The sequence below is a fragment of the Macrobrachium nipponense genome, chromosome 27 (assembly GCF_015104395.2).
Source record: "Macrobrachium nipponense isolate FS-2020 chromosome 27, ASM1510439v2, whole genome shotgun sequence".
In the NCBI taxonomy this organism is placed as follows: domain Eukaryota; kingdom Metazoa; phylum Arthropoda; class Malacostraca; order Decapoda; family Palaemonidae; genus Macrobrachium; species Macrobrachium nipponense.
This window is the reverse complement of record NC_087216.1, coordinates 15,855,518-15,872,038: the sequence shown is the minus strand read 5'-3', so window position 1 is coordinate 15,872,038 and position 16,521 is coordinate 15,855,518. Positions and strand designations below refer to the sequence as shown.

The window sequence follows — 16,521 nt, the reverse complement described above, 5'->3', positions numbered from 1 at the left end:
TCGGCACGAGCCTTTTAATTTTGTATAATAGAATGCAATGGAAGTGGATTCGCAATTGCAATATTCTTTTCATTTTCATTTATTTATTTGCATGAATTTAATTTGGATCAATTTTCGTTCTTACCCGGGAATTGATCCTTACGATTTTTTTTTTTATGTGAAAAGTGAAATCGCAAGTGCTAGTATTCTGTTTCATTTTCATATATATTTTTTATGATAGCATCATATTATTGGATCAAGTTTCCGTTCTTACCCGGGAATTGATCTTTTCCCCTTTAAGTTCTATGAAGTGAATCGCAAGGGCAGTATCTGTTTCCTTTTCATATTCCTTTTCACTGCTGTGCGGGGGTAGGGAAGCGAAGGTCTGCCAGGAAGTCGTCGGAAAGCTCTCCCGCGACTTCCTTGGTATCCGATTCTTCGTCTTCCTTCCTGCCCCCGCTCAGCTTCTTCGTTGTATTTTGTATTTGGGGTCTTCCTTGCGTTCGGGGTGGGGCATGTCTTCCCCCCGTGCGTAAGGGAACCCCTCTTACTAATCTATCTATGTTACCGCAGGTGCTACATCCGTGGGAGACGACCTTGGACAGGTATGGACCACCGCGGCGGCAGGGCGTGCCTAGCATCCACAGGCTGCTGCAGCGTCTAGCGAGGTCTGGGGCGGTCTCCACTACTACCACGGCCGCTTATGCTGCTCCCCCCCCCTCCTGGTCCTGGTACACTCCCCATGCTGTGTCGATGACGCCGTCTGCCGCTACTAGGGCCGCCGCCGTACCGAGGTGGGGTTGCCGCCGCCGCCTGTTTCTTCGTGTTGCCTGCCCAGACTTCCGCTGTTCCAGCAGCTCGCCCCTGGACGGCCGCCAGGACCCAGGTTCCGCTGGCTGCCGATGATTCTACGAGGCGATCGCTGGGCCTGCCGTACCTGCCGCTGATGTGATTCCCGCTGTTGGCTTGGCTGTCCCTTCTGGGTCTACCGCTGCCGCTGTTCCTGCCGCTCCTGAGCTGGTTGCTGTTCCTGTCGCTCCTGGTTCCTGAGCCTGTCCATGCTGGTCCTGCCCACGGTGTGTCTTCCCCAGTCCCAGGTCCTTCCGGACAGGTGCAGTCGGGCCGTGTTGCTTCGGCAATAGCCCCGGCTCCGGCCTGGATGGAGGACTTGACGACTGTCCTGCGTGAGCTGACGAGGAAGAGGAGAAGAGGAAGCTGTCATCTTCGTCTTCATCGTCTGCTGCTGCCTCTTCCCCTTCGACTTCTAAGGCCCATAAGCCGAAGAAGAAGGCTGCCTTCCCCCCTAAGAAGTCTCCTTCGGGAACTTCTAAGGGCCCGTCCCACCCAGTGGGACGGGGGGGTCCTTCTGCTGGTCCTCCTGCTCCTTCGGGAGCGGGGCCCGTCTCCCCTTCCGTAAGGAAGAGATAGACGTGGACCAGAGGAGTATCGGTTAGCTCTGGTACTTCCTCGCCTGGTGCTAGCGGCGATGCCGCTACGCCAGGTTCCGGCTCGGTCTCTCGTTCGCGAGAAATCCCGAGTGTACGTTCTCCCTCGGGAGACCGTGCAGCCAAGTTTCGGCGCCAGAGTTCGCTCGGCGCCAAGACGCGGCACGGAGCAGAAGGCTGGTGAGAGCCGCTCAGGTGACTCTCGCCAGGCCAGCGGCCGCTCTTGCAGCGACCAGCTGGTAACCCGGGTTTTTCCCCCCTAAGAAGGCTCCTTCGGGACCTTCTAAGGGCCCGTCTCGCTCCGGCGATTGCGGGAGCTCTTCTGCTGGTCCTCCTGCTCCCTCGGGAACAGGGCCCGTCTCTTCTTCTACCAAGGAGAAGAAGACGGGGACCAGAGGAGTACCAGCTTCGGCTGGCACTTCCTCGCCTGGTTCTAGCGGTTCTGCCGCTAAACCAGGATCCGCCTCGGCTTCTCGTTAGCGAGAAGTACCGAGTGGACGGTCTCCCGCGGGAGATCGTCCAGCCAAAGTCTTGACGCCCGAGCTCGCTCGCCGTCAAGACCGAAGCGCGGAGCAGAAGACTGGCGAGAGTCGTGCAGACGACTCTCGTCAGGCCAGTGGACGCTCTCGCAGCGACCAGCTGGCTGCTCGGGTTGACGTGACGGTCGCTGACCAGCCACGAGTTGAGGCGAGGAAGGGGTCCCCGCGGCCGTCGGTACCAACCACGGCTGGTACCCAGCGGCTCGACGCCCGCCCCCCCCGAGAGGACGCTCGCGGTCTCACCGCGACAGCGAACCTAGCAGGTCACCTGACGCCGCTCCCATCGGGACCAGGTGGAGATGGTAACCAGCAACAGCTCGCCTGACGCTAGAGATCAGCGTCGACGTTCTCAGCCGAGCCTCTCGCCCCAGGCGAGCGGCAAGGCTAGGCCTGCTGCTCGATCGCCACCGCGGGTTGATGATCAGCAGCAGCCCTCCAAGCACGCTGGTCCTGCCAGCGAGCTAGGGGGGAGCGTCAGGTCTGCCTCTCCTGTACCTTCAACCTCCTCGGGCTACACCGGGAGGAGCGAGGTATCTATGAGTGATCGCGAGAGGTGCGCCGCTCGCGATCCCGCTATGACGCCGTATGGACCAGGCACGGTTCTAGGACCGACCAGGACATACGCGCAAGTAGCTGGAGGCGACCGTCAGGGGTCTGCCGCTGTTCCTCCTTCGGAAGGAGGAGTATCTCGGGATCTGTTCTTGCTGGAGGGACTGGACGGTCCTACTCCGCAAGACGCGGTTACTCCCGAGATACAGAGGAATTTGCAGAAGTCATTAAGCTAATTCGTCAGCATAATGACCTTGCGGAAGGATTGCCGCTCCCCACCAGCAGAGCCCACGTCTCTGCTCGAGTCGTTTTGGGGCCCGAGAGGGAACCCAAACCGACGGTGGGTCTGCCGCGATCGGAGCTTGCCGATTCTGTCTCGAACCAGTCTCTCTCGTCTCCGGACAAGAAGGCTCTCTCAGTTCTGGCCGGTCGATCAAGCTACTTCCACCTCCTCTACTGCGACAGCGGCGTTTCTACGTGTCTTCGGACACCGTATTTAAATACTCCTTCTGTCCTCCTGAGAGGTTTCGACCTCGACGAGGACTGGAATGAGTCGGAGGACGGTATCGGCTCTCTCCTGTCAGGTGTCGATCAGCCCCACCCAGACGACGTTCACAGTGGCGGCAGACCCTTACCTACAGTGAGAGTTCGTAACCCTCCGCGGGAAAACGTTTTCTCCTGACGATACGTTTTCCCAGACTGAGAGACCATCGCCTGCTCCTATTCTTCTCCAACTGCTAGTTCCACTGGGAAGGCGAGCGAGTATCCAATTCCTCCCCCATTCCCTCTCTCCTTACGGCTACGAGGGAAAGGGGAGGGATCCTACAGAGATTTCTCTGTAGGATCCCACGTTCGGGACTGCGCTACCGGGGGGACCTTCGGGTCCTACCTGACGTAAGCCCCGGTCGTTGAGGAGGGATCCTGCCCCATTTCTCGATTTCTACGGGAATCGAGAGGACCACCAGCCGATATCGTTTGACGAATTCGGTGGGGGTTTCGCAGACTGCTTAGAATTCTAAGGAATTTCTAGCGCATTCAGAGTGTTCGAGTTTTTTACGATCTCCAAACACTTAGGCGAGACCACGGTCTAAAGTGAGCGAGACGAGAATCCCCGATGTTACATGATAATCGGGAACCTCGCCTATGCTCGAATTCCTGGAATTTCTAGCATTGGGAAGAAGACTGCTGCTGAAAGAAACTATCTTACAACTGTAGGCGACCAACCTGGAATAGAGAAGATCGGACGGGAATATCCAGTTTGGCTTGAACTATCGTCTTAGTATTCTGTTCACCATTGAAGCTTTCCTTCGAGGAAGACTTCTCCTTCACTCTTTGATAGAGATCGAAGGTGGTCGATCTCCAATCCTTATTTTTTGTTTTCTTGAAGGAAAGAATTTAGGATGGAGATCGTTGTTCAGATCCTACAAATATGACTACGTATATTAACCTCGCGCATGATTCTACGAAGCAGTTGAATGGTCGAGGGGTAGGCGCATATCCTAGTTTATCTACGGATTGCGACTTAGAAGAGAAGTATTCTAATTTAACTGCAACTCGGGGTTGCCTGCAACCTCCCAGGAGTTTTCAGTTTCAATTTATATACTTATGGTTTGTCACGACAACACCATTTCAACTTTTATATTACCGAAATTCGTTTCGCCTAAATATAATTGCTCGAGCATATCTTTTATGCTCGGTAGTTCTAGCCGAACGCATTCCTTCATTGGAATAACTGGATTATCATGGCAACTCAGGATGACGAGTCGGCGAGAGCTCAGGCTCAACTACTGCGTATTGAACTGCCTGACAGCAGCAGTATCAGCTCCGAGATGCACGGCCAGTTATGTCTCTCTCTCCCCGGTTTGATTGACTACCGAACCGTATCTCTGCCCAACAATCATGACTTAGGTCTCTGATTACAATGGGGATTCTCGCAATAATGAAGGACCATCTACTGCTGTGACGCTAGATTCCATAGCCTTCGACATTGCGAGAATTTTCAATAGAGATATCTCTTGGACTCTTTCATCTTTCTGTTTACCGCACGGTAACAGAAGTCTGTACAAGTCTCCCGCTGCATCGCACTGCGATAATGCGAATGATTTTGCAGACATCTGAGTTTGTCTTCAAAATATCTCGTATTCGTAGGTGTACAATTGTTCATTGTTCAACCCGAATTACGAGATGTGTCAGAAGACATCGCCTACTCTCCGACCTGACAGCTCTACTTCCAAATGTTCAGCCCATGAGAAGCAGTTCTTCAGGCGGCTTTCCCCTGTGTTTTCATTACTGAAGAACGCCAGCTTTCATTGCAAACTACGACTTCTCACCGGACAGCAATGAAATAGCGGTTAGCGTTTTCAGTCATTTGTAAGCAGGTTATGAATCTTTAGAATCCTTCTCTCGATTCATCTGTGAAGACGTAGGTTGCATTCAATATCTACCTTCGTCTTCAACGGTACATAGTGTTGTTTCTCCTTATTTCTGAGATTCAACAACCATGAAGATGTTTTGGCCTTCCGAGGGACCTTCGGTTCTCTAGTGAACCGGCAACTTGTACCTTTCGCTCCTGTTGGGGCCACATGCCTTTAAGAGGAATCATCCACCTCGCTGTCCGGCATTGGTGACAAAAACAAATACATTATTTGTTTGGTCTCTCGGCATAACCCTTTTAAAGGCGAAGGTCACGTGACTTACTGCGGATGCTTTGACAACTTGCCTCCTACCGAACGCAGTCAGTCGGCAGCTGTCAGAGCGGCCGAGTCAGTTACGAACTACGCTGTTGACTTAGTTCGGTTGTTACAGAGCAATCATTACTTCGTTTTAATAGCTTGTCACAGTACCCATACCATTGACACCCACCATGGAGTGTCGGTGTCCTATCCACTACCGAGAACTTCGCTGCATGGGGATAGGAGGATGCGAGAGACTTCGTGGCAAACGGACAGACCAGTATGGGTACTGGACATCACCGAAGTAGAGAAGAGGGATAGGTCATGCGACTATTTCCTTCTTTTCCTCTGAGGAACTGCATGACTTCTCCTGCGAAGTCAAGCATCCAGGGGATGGGGATCCGTGACGCTCGATTTCGTACCGAACTTCGTAGCGAAGACTCAGAACCCTTCGGTCCCTGACGATTGGTTCGAGTCGTTCACAATCCCCTCCCTAATGGACTTCACCGCCTTCGATGCGAAGGGAGATGCTGCCTTGTCCGCAAGAACTTCTCCGTGGCGCAGGTACTGAAGGCAGGGGTCTGGTCCAACCAGACCACATGCCCTTCCTTCTTACCTTCGGGATATTGCCCACAGGTCCTTGGATCTTTTTTCCTTGGGACCCGTGGTGGCTGCTCAACACGTTGTGTAGCGAACCCAGACCCTCGCAGGCTGAACAGCATCGAGTCCTGGTGTGACCGTAAGAATGGATGAGTGAATGAGAGAGTGACTGGCTCCTCTTCCCATCTTTTTCTTCCCCTCTACCTGTGGTTAGAGGGACACGGTCGTCACCCTGCTGGATTAGGACAAGATGCAGGTGAGCTACTCAACAGAGCCCCATCCTATCCCTTTCACTAGGGATAGGAGCGTATATCCACCACTTCCTCCAACAAGGGGGAGGAAGTGGATGCCAGCTTGAGACAACCCATACTTTATGTTGCCTCTTGCAAACAGGAACAAGTTCTTGCTTGCTGGTACGAAGAGATACGCTTGCCTCTCTCTTAGTACTCGGCCCAGAGGTCTGACCATTGATCCTGCGGTGCACACCCCGATCAATCGGACAGAGGCTTGGATCCCTCCCTCGCTCTTACGACCAGGGAGGCATTCCAGGGATGGACGAACACCAGTCTGTTCATCAAAAGACTCAGATTCCTCCCACCAAGAAGTGAGTCTTCCTATTGTTAAAGGACCGATGGTTTGTATTACGTATCGGAACAAATGACAATTTGTCGAAAATTGCATTTTTCCTAACTATACAAACCTGAGGTCCTTTACATATAGTCCCTCCTCATGCCACCCCTCACTCTGCGTATTTTGCATGGGCCAAAAGCAAAAGTGATTTGTTTACCTCCCAGTCGGCGCGGGAGGTAAACAAATCACTGCGCGACTGTCGGACAAGCAGTTAACTACCGTTCACTCCCCTTGTTCGAAGCTTACGACCGTTTTCCCAGCTGCCGCTAGCTACTCTATTGTTAAGGCCTCAGGTTTGTATAGTTAGGAAAAATGCAATTTTCGACAAATTGTCATGTCTCCAGGTTTCGTGAAGATGAAGACGTCGTTATCTACCAGAAGAGCTTTCCGGAAGGTTAACGCCTGGATGGGAGTCTAGGAAAGCAAAGGGAAGGACTACTTTCGCCCTGCCTCCGTCTAGACTTAGCGGTAAGGCAGGGATGTGGTATGAGACAGGCGAGGAATTAGGATTGAAGGTTCCTACGTCTGCTCAAGGTGATTTCGCCAGCGTGGTTGATGCCTCAAGGAGGGCCCTTTTAGCCTCAGCTAAAGTATCATGGACGACTTCCGAACTGGACCATCTTTTGAAGGGACTGTTTAGGTCCTTAGAGGTCTTCAACTTCTTAGACTGGTGTCTTGGAGCCTTAGACAACCAATCTCGTAAGCCAGACTCGATCAGCTTGGGGGAGCTGTCCAGTGTATTGTCATGCATGGACAAGGCCGTCAGGGATGGCTCAGAGGAGTTAGCCTCTCATTTTTCAGCAGGGGTTCTTAAGAAAAGGTCGCTTTATTGCAACTTTGCGGCTAAGTCTGTCTCTCCCGCACAGAGGACAGAACTTTTGTATGCTCCCTTCTCGAGTCATCTCTTCCCCCAAGCTATGGTGAAGGATCTGGCAGTTTAGTCTGCAAGAGAAAGCCACACAGACCTGTTTGGCTCAGTCTTCGAGACGTCCGGCTGGCCCTTCAACGTCGTCAGGAGCCCAACCGTTTAGAAAGCAGAAGCCCTTTCGTGGAGGGACTTCCGCTAGATCGTCTCCTCGAGGAAGAAGCCTTCCTAGAGGTAGAGCCCCTTCCAAGTCTAGGGGCAAGAAGTGAGAGATCGTGCCTTCAGTCACCGGTAGGAGCCAGGCTACAGTTGTTTGCAGAAGCCTGGAGAGTAAGAGAGGCAGACACCTGGTCTCTCGACGTCATAGAGAAGGGTTACAAGATCCCTTTCATAAAGCCGCCCCCGTTGACTTCCACTCCCAGGGACTTGTCCCCATCGTATCCTCAAACAAAGCGAAAGATACTTTTCGACCTGCTCGAGCAGATGCTCGAGAAACGAGCAGTGGAACAGGTTTTAGACCTGGCAACGCCAGGATTTTACAACAGATTGTTTCTTGTACCGAAACAATCGGGAGGGTGGCGGCCCGTCTTGGATGTAAGTCATCTAAACCTCTTTATAGAGAAGCAGAGGTTCAAGATGGAGACACCTCAGTCAGTTCTGGGGCCTTAAGACCCGGAGATTGGATGGTATCACTCGACCTCCAGGACGCCTACTTTCACGTCCGATACATCCCCAATCGATGAAGTACCTTCGGTTCGTACTGAAAGGGAAGGTCTTCAATTCAGGGCTCTTTGTTTCGGACTGAGTACGGCCCCTTTATCTTCACCATCTTAATGAAGAACGTGGCGAGGTGGCTCCATCTTTCCAACATCAGAATCTCGCTCTATCTGGACGACTGGCTCATACGAGCCTCCTCGCAGACCCGGTGCCTGAAGGACTTGCAAACGACTCTGTCTTTAGCTGCGTCCCTGGGACTTCTGGTGAACTTCGAAAGTCACATCTGACCCCAACACAGTCCATCGTGTATCTGGGGATTCAGATGGATTCAGGGCTTTTCGGGCTTTTCCGTCCCAGGAACGTCAGCAACAAGGCATAGAAAAAGTGTCGGCCTTTCTAGGGAAGGATTCAATGCTCGGTGAGGGAATGGTGATGTCTGCTGGGGACCATTTCCTCGCTGGAGAAGTTTGTTTCCTGGGGAGGCTACACCTCCGACCTCTTCAGTTCTTTCTGTCGGATAGCTGGACAGAAAAGGACAACTTCGACATGAAGTTAAGCATCTCGGAAGAGGTGAAGAACCATCTAAGATGGTGACTCGATCCTTGGAAGCTGTCAGAGGGCATATCCCTCAAGCTTCAGAACCCCGATATCCTAGTGTTGTTCTCCGACGCGTCATCCACGGGGTGGGGAGCAACTCTAGGGGGGGAGGAAGTGTCCAGGTACCTGGAGAGGGGAACAGGTAACCTGGCATATCAACTTCAAAGAGCTGGCAGCGGTTCAATTAGCGCTCCAGTTCTTCCAGAACAAAGTCTCCCGTCGTGTAGTTCAAGTCAACTCGGACAACACCACAGCCCTGGCATACTTGAAGAAACAGGGAGGAACTCACTCTCGCTCCCATTTGTTCACTCTAAGCGAAAGAGATCCTACTTTTGGGGCGAAGGAGAGAGAAAGTCAACAATATTGAACAAGATTCATTGCCGGAGTCGAGAACGTCCGGGGCAGATCTCCTCAGTCGACAAGGACAGTTATTGCCGACAGAGTGGACTCTCAATCAAGAAGTATGCCAGGAACTGTGGGGTCGTTGGGGATGCCCCTTAGTGGACATCTTTGCAACGTCAAGGACGGCGAGACTTCCTCTGTATTGCTCCCGGTTCTCGATCCGGGAGCAGTAGCAGTAGACGCCCTTCTATGGGATTGGACGAGTCTAGATCTCTATGCATTTCCCCCCTTCAAGATCCTGGGGGAGGTGATGAGAAAATTCGCAGCATCGGAGGGGACGAGGTTGACTTTAATCGCCCCCTTTTGGCCCGCAGCGATCTGGTTCACAGAGGTGATGTTCTACCTAGTGGATTATCCGAGATCTCTTCCGTTAAGGAGAGATCTACTCAAACAGCCCCACTTCGAGAGGTACCACAAAAACCTCTCCGCTCTGAGTCTGACTGCGTTCAGACTATCCAAAAGTTGGCCAGAGCGAGAGGTTTTTCGAATCAGTGGCTAAAGCTATCGCCACCGCGAGGAGACCATCATCAATCGCGGTTAACCAATCGAAGTGGGCAGCCTTTAAAAGTTGGTGTAAGAGAAAAGGAGTTTCCTCTACCACTACCTCTGTGAGCCAGATCGCCGACTTCTTGCTTTATCTTAAACAAGATCTGAAGTTGGCAGTGTCAACTATTAAAGGCTACAGAAGCGTCCTAATCTGTAGTTTTTCGCCATAGAGGTCTTGACCTCGCTAATAACAAGGATCTCCATGATCTATTGAGATCTTTCGAGACGACCAAAGGTACCGCTACCGAAGTTACCTTCGTGGAACCTGGATGTGGTCCTCAAATATTTGATGTCAAATCGCTTTGAACCTCTTTCTCTTCGTCTCTACGAGATTTGACGAAGAAACTGTATTCCTAACTGCTCTGGCGACGGCGAAAGAGAGTTAGCGAAATACAGGCTATCAGCAAACACGTCGGCTTCAAAGGGCATAATGCGGTCTGCTCTTTGGGTATGTCGTTTCTGGCCAAAAACGAAAACCCTTCCAATCCGTGGCCTAGAACATTCGAGATCAAGGGTATGCAGAGATCATTGGTCAAGAGCCAGAAAGAGTCCTGTGTCCTGTTAGGGCTCTTAGAGAGTATATTCGTAGAACGAAGGATTGCCGAGGTTCTGCGGAGAACTTATGGTGGTTCGGTCAAGAGACCAAACATGCCCATGTCCAACGAACTGCACTGGCATTCTTTTTAAGAAACACCATTAAAGAGGTGCACTCTTCTTGCAAAGACAGCGACTTTAAGATACTAAAGTTAATGCGCACGAAGTAAGGGCTATTTAGACCTCAATAGCCTTTCAGAAAAAAACATGGCTCTTAAAGACATTTTAAGTGCTACTTTTTGGAGGAGTAACTCAGTGTTCGCCTCGCACTACCTACGGGAGGTGAGAACGACCTATGAAAACTGTTACTCTCTCGGACCATACGTCGCCGCAGACACTATTTTGGGGGCAGGAGGTAGCACTCATCCTTTCCATAGAAAAAGGGTAGGTGAGTTTAATCTTTGTATGTTTTATGGTAGGGTCGGCTGCCGAGTACAGTCGTCCCTTCCTTTAGCCTTTGGTATATGGGAGTTTGTTGTTAGGCTAACTTAGGTGGTGGTTTTTGCCTCGTTGCCCTCAGAAGTATGGTCATGGTCTAGTCACATTGTGGTCCCGTCCCTGTTGACAGATCATCTAGAGCGCACCAACTACACAGGTCACTACCTTGTTGGTAACTCTAGTGAAGCAGAAGCAGGCTTGGGTGACAGTAATCACGAAGTCAGCTATGCTAACAGGTAAGAACCAAGATGTCAATCATTATACATTTTATATGTTTCCTAAAATCCTTTTTCTGTCTCTCCCACCGCCAAAGGTGGGATTCAGCTATATATATATCTGACAGGTAAGTTTCATGAACAAAATGATATTGTTAAGATACAATAAAGTTTGTTCATACTTACCTGGCAGATATATATATTTTTAGTACCCACCCACCTCCCCTCAGGAGACAGTGGAGATAGAAATCTGATAGAAAATGGGAATGGTTCCTGATACCCGCCTCCCAGCGGCGGGAATGGGTACTAACCACCCTAACTCCCACTACGTGTGTCGTAAGTTTTAGAAATTCTGTCGGACTTCAGAGAATACAGCTATATATATATCTGCCAGGTAAGTATGAACAAACTTTATTGTATCTTAACAATATCATTTCCTCCATCCGTGCAGTAACTGCTGAAAAAATTATACATTTTTTTGTCCGATGTCGTAATGTTTGCACTGTTTTATATTAGCCGTTACATAAAGTTTTATATATGAAAATGTGCGCAATTTCATATAGAATACAACAAAAAATAACCCATGGTTGTATCTTTTACCAGTTTTGAAATATTTTCATATAAATAACGATGTACCAAAATATCAACCTTCGGTCAACTTTGACTCGACCGAAATGGTAGAAAAACGCAATTGTAAGCTAAACCTCTTACATTCTAATAATATTCAATCATTTAACTTTATTTTGCAACAAATTGGAAGTCTCTAGCACAATATTTCGATTTATTGGTGAATTTATGAAAAAAACTTTTTCCTTACATCCGCGTGGTAACTTCCGAAAAAATCATAAATTTTTCGTCCGATTGTCGTAATGTTTGCACCATTATATATTAGCCGTTACATAAAGTTTTATATATGAAAATGTGCACAATTTCATGTAGAATACAACTAAAAACAACCCATGGTTGTAGCTTTTTCCGTTTTGAAATATTTTCATATAAATAACGATAAATAGAAAAAATTCGACTTTCGGTCAACTTTAACTCGACCGAAATGGTCGAAAACTGCAATTGTAAGCTACAAAACTTACAGTCTAGTAATATTCAATCAATTACCTTCATTTTGCAACAAACGGGAAGTCTCTAGCACAATATTTCGATTTATGGTGAAATTTTGAAAACAACTTTTTATATGTCCGTGCGTTACGAATTCATGCATCATATTGTGATAATATTTTCTCTGTTTTGCTTTTATTGTTTTACAATTTGTTATATACCAAAATCATTGCAATGTAGTGTACAATACAAAAAAAATAATTAACTCGTTAGCTTTAACTGTTTTGCTCACAGCGCGATTTGTATACAATTATATGATTTTTTTTTTTTTTGCACTGTCATATATTCCAATATTTATATATGAAATTTTTTTCATTTTCTGATGGTTGCATACTAAACTTCAGGCAATGACAAAAAAAGGAGCCAAAATGAACTCTTAATCTTGAAAATTAAGCTTGCTGTGATTAAAAAAAAAAAAAAAAAAATTTTTCCGCTTCGGCGCTCACTCGCGAACGCCGCCGGCATACGGGAGACACTTTCGGAAATACCCGCTCAACGTTTAAGGGTTAATTGACTGATTGGTCACGGGATGCCCAGGGCATTCTGGGAACTTCAATGCCCCGTGACCCAGTTCAGATGCCAATAGTGCCTGGCTCACACAAGTTTTTTTTATTAATTCTACCGGTTTTCCAGCTTGGACCTAGTATTATCCTAATGTTAAGACCTCAGGTTTGTTAGTAATGAAAAATACAAATTGATTAAAGATTTGTCATATTGAAGCAAAAAAAAAATAAAAAAATACTGTATTTTCATATGAATTTCATGATTAAATGCAGTTTTTTTATATATATATATAAAAAAATAAAAAAAAATAAAAAACCAGGTACTTTAAGCATTTTCAGTGGGTTTTTCTTGAGTTTGAACTAACTAAATAGGCAGTTTCAAGCATTTTAATAAGGATTGTAAGTATTCGCATCCTCCTCGAATGAATAAGGGGTGGGGGGTGCACTGTATATAAACGATAAAAATTGAAAAGACAAAAGAAATCAGAACAGAAGGCAAATCTCCTTAGGAGATTTGTCACGAATGTCAATCACCCAAGCAGAGCACATTTCCTTTCATCTGATTATTTTGTGAATTTCAGGGGATGCTTCTCACATTAAGAAATATGTTTACTGCAATAATCAGCTTTCTAACTATAGTACTCATAGTTATTACAAAATAAGTAATAATTTTTTCTTTTGCTGTTCTTTGAATACTTACTTTTTTAAGTAGTAAAGGAGCTTATCTTGAAGTAAGTGGTGAAAATTTGAAGCAAATCCCTTCAATCAATAGGTATCGATACTGACTTATTTTATAATGGAACCTCGTGGCATAGGCATGATTATGGTTAGGCATATTTGAAGAATGAAATAACATTGAAGGACTTAAGCAGACTTAATAAAAGTTTAGTTATTGAAAAGCTGTGGAAATTCATGGTAGTTATTGTGTTCTGTATTTATCTGTAGAGGCCATCCTTGCTTGTAACAAAGAAATGGGTAATTTTCCTTTTGAGCGAGTACTTTAATGAAATCCAGTGGTTTGTTATTTATCTTTTATACAGCTGATGGTATATTGAGCCTCTTTACAGGTTTTAAATAATGCAGTATTTTAGATGATTCTGTTCATATGTTCTTATTTAAAATTAAATAAAGTATACAATTTCAATTGACAAAAAATAACTTTGGGTTACCAACTTATTAAGGTTAATAAATAGTAAGCATTCAGTGGAAAAAAAACTCCTGTATGCAAATAGAGGATGTGATAAATTGCAGGATAAACAAAGGGAAGATAAGGCAGAAGATATTGAAACAGTAAAAAAGGTAGAACTTTACCTAATCTAAATATTAATCTTTGTAAATGTCGAGGAAGTGATGTTAGGAAAATTATGTTGGGAATTTTCATCAGTTCACCTATTTGATGGAAAGGGATAAAATTGTTGTAAAATTGTAAGTTGTACAAAGCCCTTCATTGGTCCACTGGTATGGTTGCTAGTGTTTTGACATGCTGCTCAGATGTTACGAATTCTCGCCTCCCCCAAGGCGATGAAGAAATCACTGACTGTACGTACCAAGATCAGTTACTTTCACAGTGTGGGGTCTGTGGTGGGAATTTGAAACCAATATTATTTTGAAGCTTGAATTTCAAGTCAGTGGTCCCTATGTGCTTGTTCCATGTGAATAGGTTTCATCTACTGAAATAATTAGTACTAATAATAAATAGCACTTCATGTGAAATGGACCGAGTCACTCAGACTTTAGGACTTGAAAGATTGAAAGTCCTACTGTGCAGCCCAGTTCATGCTCAATTGTTCATGAGCCAACACTTCTCATTCCTCTGTGCGACTCATATGAAGTTGAATTTGTGCTGAGCTTTCCAGGATTTATATAAATTGACATGCTAAATCTGCCCCAATGTTATTATGTTCTTGTCACATGAACCTGACTTGTTGCCAGGTACTTACCACCTTTTAGTATTTGTCTGCCCAGATTTTTGTGCTGTTTCATTGTTTTCCTCTGTGCCATTTCATGTCCAGCAACATTCTTGAACTGTTTACTTGTGAATGTTTGTTATCCTGTTAGATCTGTTATTAGTAATTTTCAATGAGGTTTGCTTTTTGCACATTTTTCACACTGTCAGTAACTTCATGTTGAATTTCATGTTGTATGTGATGCCAGTGGCAGTATTGAGTTTATTTTAGACTTTGGTCTTCTGAAAAAAAAGTTGTCATTAATTTTCTTTTAATTTTTGTGATCTGATTTGATTTGGTTTTATACTTATCAATACATTTTTGGAGAAACTTTTATCATTCATTCAGCCATGTGTCAGATTGATTTGAAGATAGTGTATTTTTTAAGAAAAGGCTTGAGAAAAGGAATTCTTGATCATGCAACAGACTACACATTACAAGGAGTCCTTCCTTTTTACTACAGATCAGAACCATCCAAAAGCAGTGTTATGAAGGTGGTGTAGTGAATGGAATAGCAGCATGGTAGTTCTCATTTTTACAGTGAACTCCATTGGTAGTTTAGCTAGTTAAGAATAGCTGTGTCATGCATGCAGTAGACTGTGGAGTCAAAGAGATGAAAAAAATTGAAAGATTTTGGACCAGAATTAATTATTTATTCATTATGCTGACAGTGCGTGTGTAAAAGTATCTTTCACATTTCCTTTTTCTCAAAGAAGTGTTTTATCATATTGAGTTCCAATGAAATAGAGGGTGATTCTAAAAATTTTGTCTTAAAACCAGTACTGTACATGTTTGATATATCATAAATTATATACTTTTCCTCTATTTTCCAGGAGGGTAGCAGAGGTTGAGCGCATAGCTCGTGAAAGGAAAGAATTAGAGCAATTGAAACTACGCGAGGCAGAAAGACTGGCAGCAGCAAAGAAAGCTGCAGCAGTCCAGATGGTAAGTTTCCAATCTTGTGCCTTAAATTCTTAAATGGTTGACTATATTTTAGTTATAACCAGGAATAGTTAAAGGGAGGTTTAACCCCAGACCTGGCAAACTTTGAAGTCAGCCAATTTAAGAAAAACACATCACTGGAAAAAAATTCTCCCTACCTTCCAAAAGAAGTTTAAATTACTATTTACAACCCCTTGTTGGGTATCTTTTACAATAGAATCGTTAATTTTACCAACTTACTTGATTTTTATAGTTTATTTTATTTTGTAAAATTATAATTACAGCTCACACAATACTATCTTAACAGGTAAGAACTAAATTTTGTTGTAAAATATTTATGCAAATTTACTGAGATCGAAAATGCATAAACTTTTTTGGATTATACATATTTTTTTTCTAATATTTCTGCACGTTTCTTTGCAAAATTACAATTATAACTGACATACTGCCATAAAAGATAGAAATTGAACCCAACAGCAACCCCTGGGTATATTTATGAGTAAATACATAAAAGGACATCATGAGAGAGAGAGAGAGAGAGAGAGAGAGAGAGAGAGAGAGAGAGAGAGAGAGGCACTACATACCCCCCTGAAGTCAAGTACACAACTGAATCATGAGATGTCTAGAATCGGCAAGCTGAGCCAGTCTAAAAGTTGCCATTAGTAAATTTATGGGCTATTAAGGTAATGAAACCTCTTTCATGTGCAATTTCTCCAAATCAATGGCGTGTTATTATTATTGATACTCGCCAGGAGGTAGTCTGTCCACCACTTAAAACCTGTTACGTATTATTACTCTTATTATGAGGGTATCCGTCCATTAAGGGTTAATGTTGAACATTTGATCATTTGAAGAAGAGAATGTTTCTCCTAATAGTAACTAGTAGAATACAATCTTTTCTCATACAGCTGTCTTGGAACTGGGGAGTGCTTTATACTAATAAAGCACTCCCCAGTGTGTGACTGAGAATAATTTAATAACTCATCAGGATTAAAGCATAATGAATTTATTTTTTACCTTTATTTTCCACTAACCAAGGTATATCCTACTTTATTTTGAATGATGTAGACTTCTAGAATTGAGTGTTTGTGCAGACCACTTGAAATTTTACAACCAGTGTATCATAAATTACACAGTTATCAAATGAATTATTTTTTCCAGAATTAGTTCAATTAACTGTGAGCCCTACATTTAGGAAAAGTAATGAAAATATTTAAAAGAGTAGATAT

General features: G+C 45.3%; 1 protein-coding gene across 2 annotated transcripts in view; it reads left to right on the top strand.

Moving 5' to 3' along the window:
• LOC135200857 (inner centromere protein-like) overlaps positions 1-16,521 on the top strand; it is a 57,682-nt gene that overhangs the window by 35,246 nt on the left and 5,915 nt on the right. For both annotated transcript variants that reach the window (XM_064229562.1, XM_064229561.1), the window contains one exon: positions 15,184-15,295. In XM_064229562.1, the coding sequence (XP_064085632.1) occupies positions 15,184-15,295 (112 nt within the window). The remainder of the gene's footprint in view (positions 1-15,183; positions 15,296-16,521) is intronic.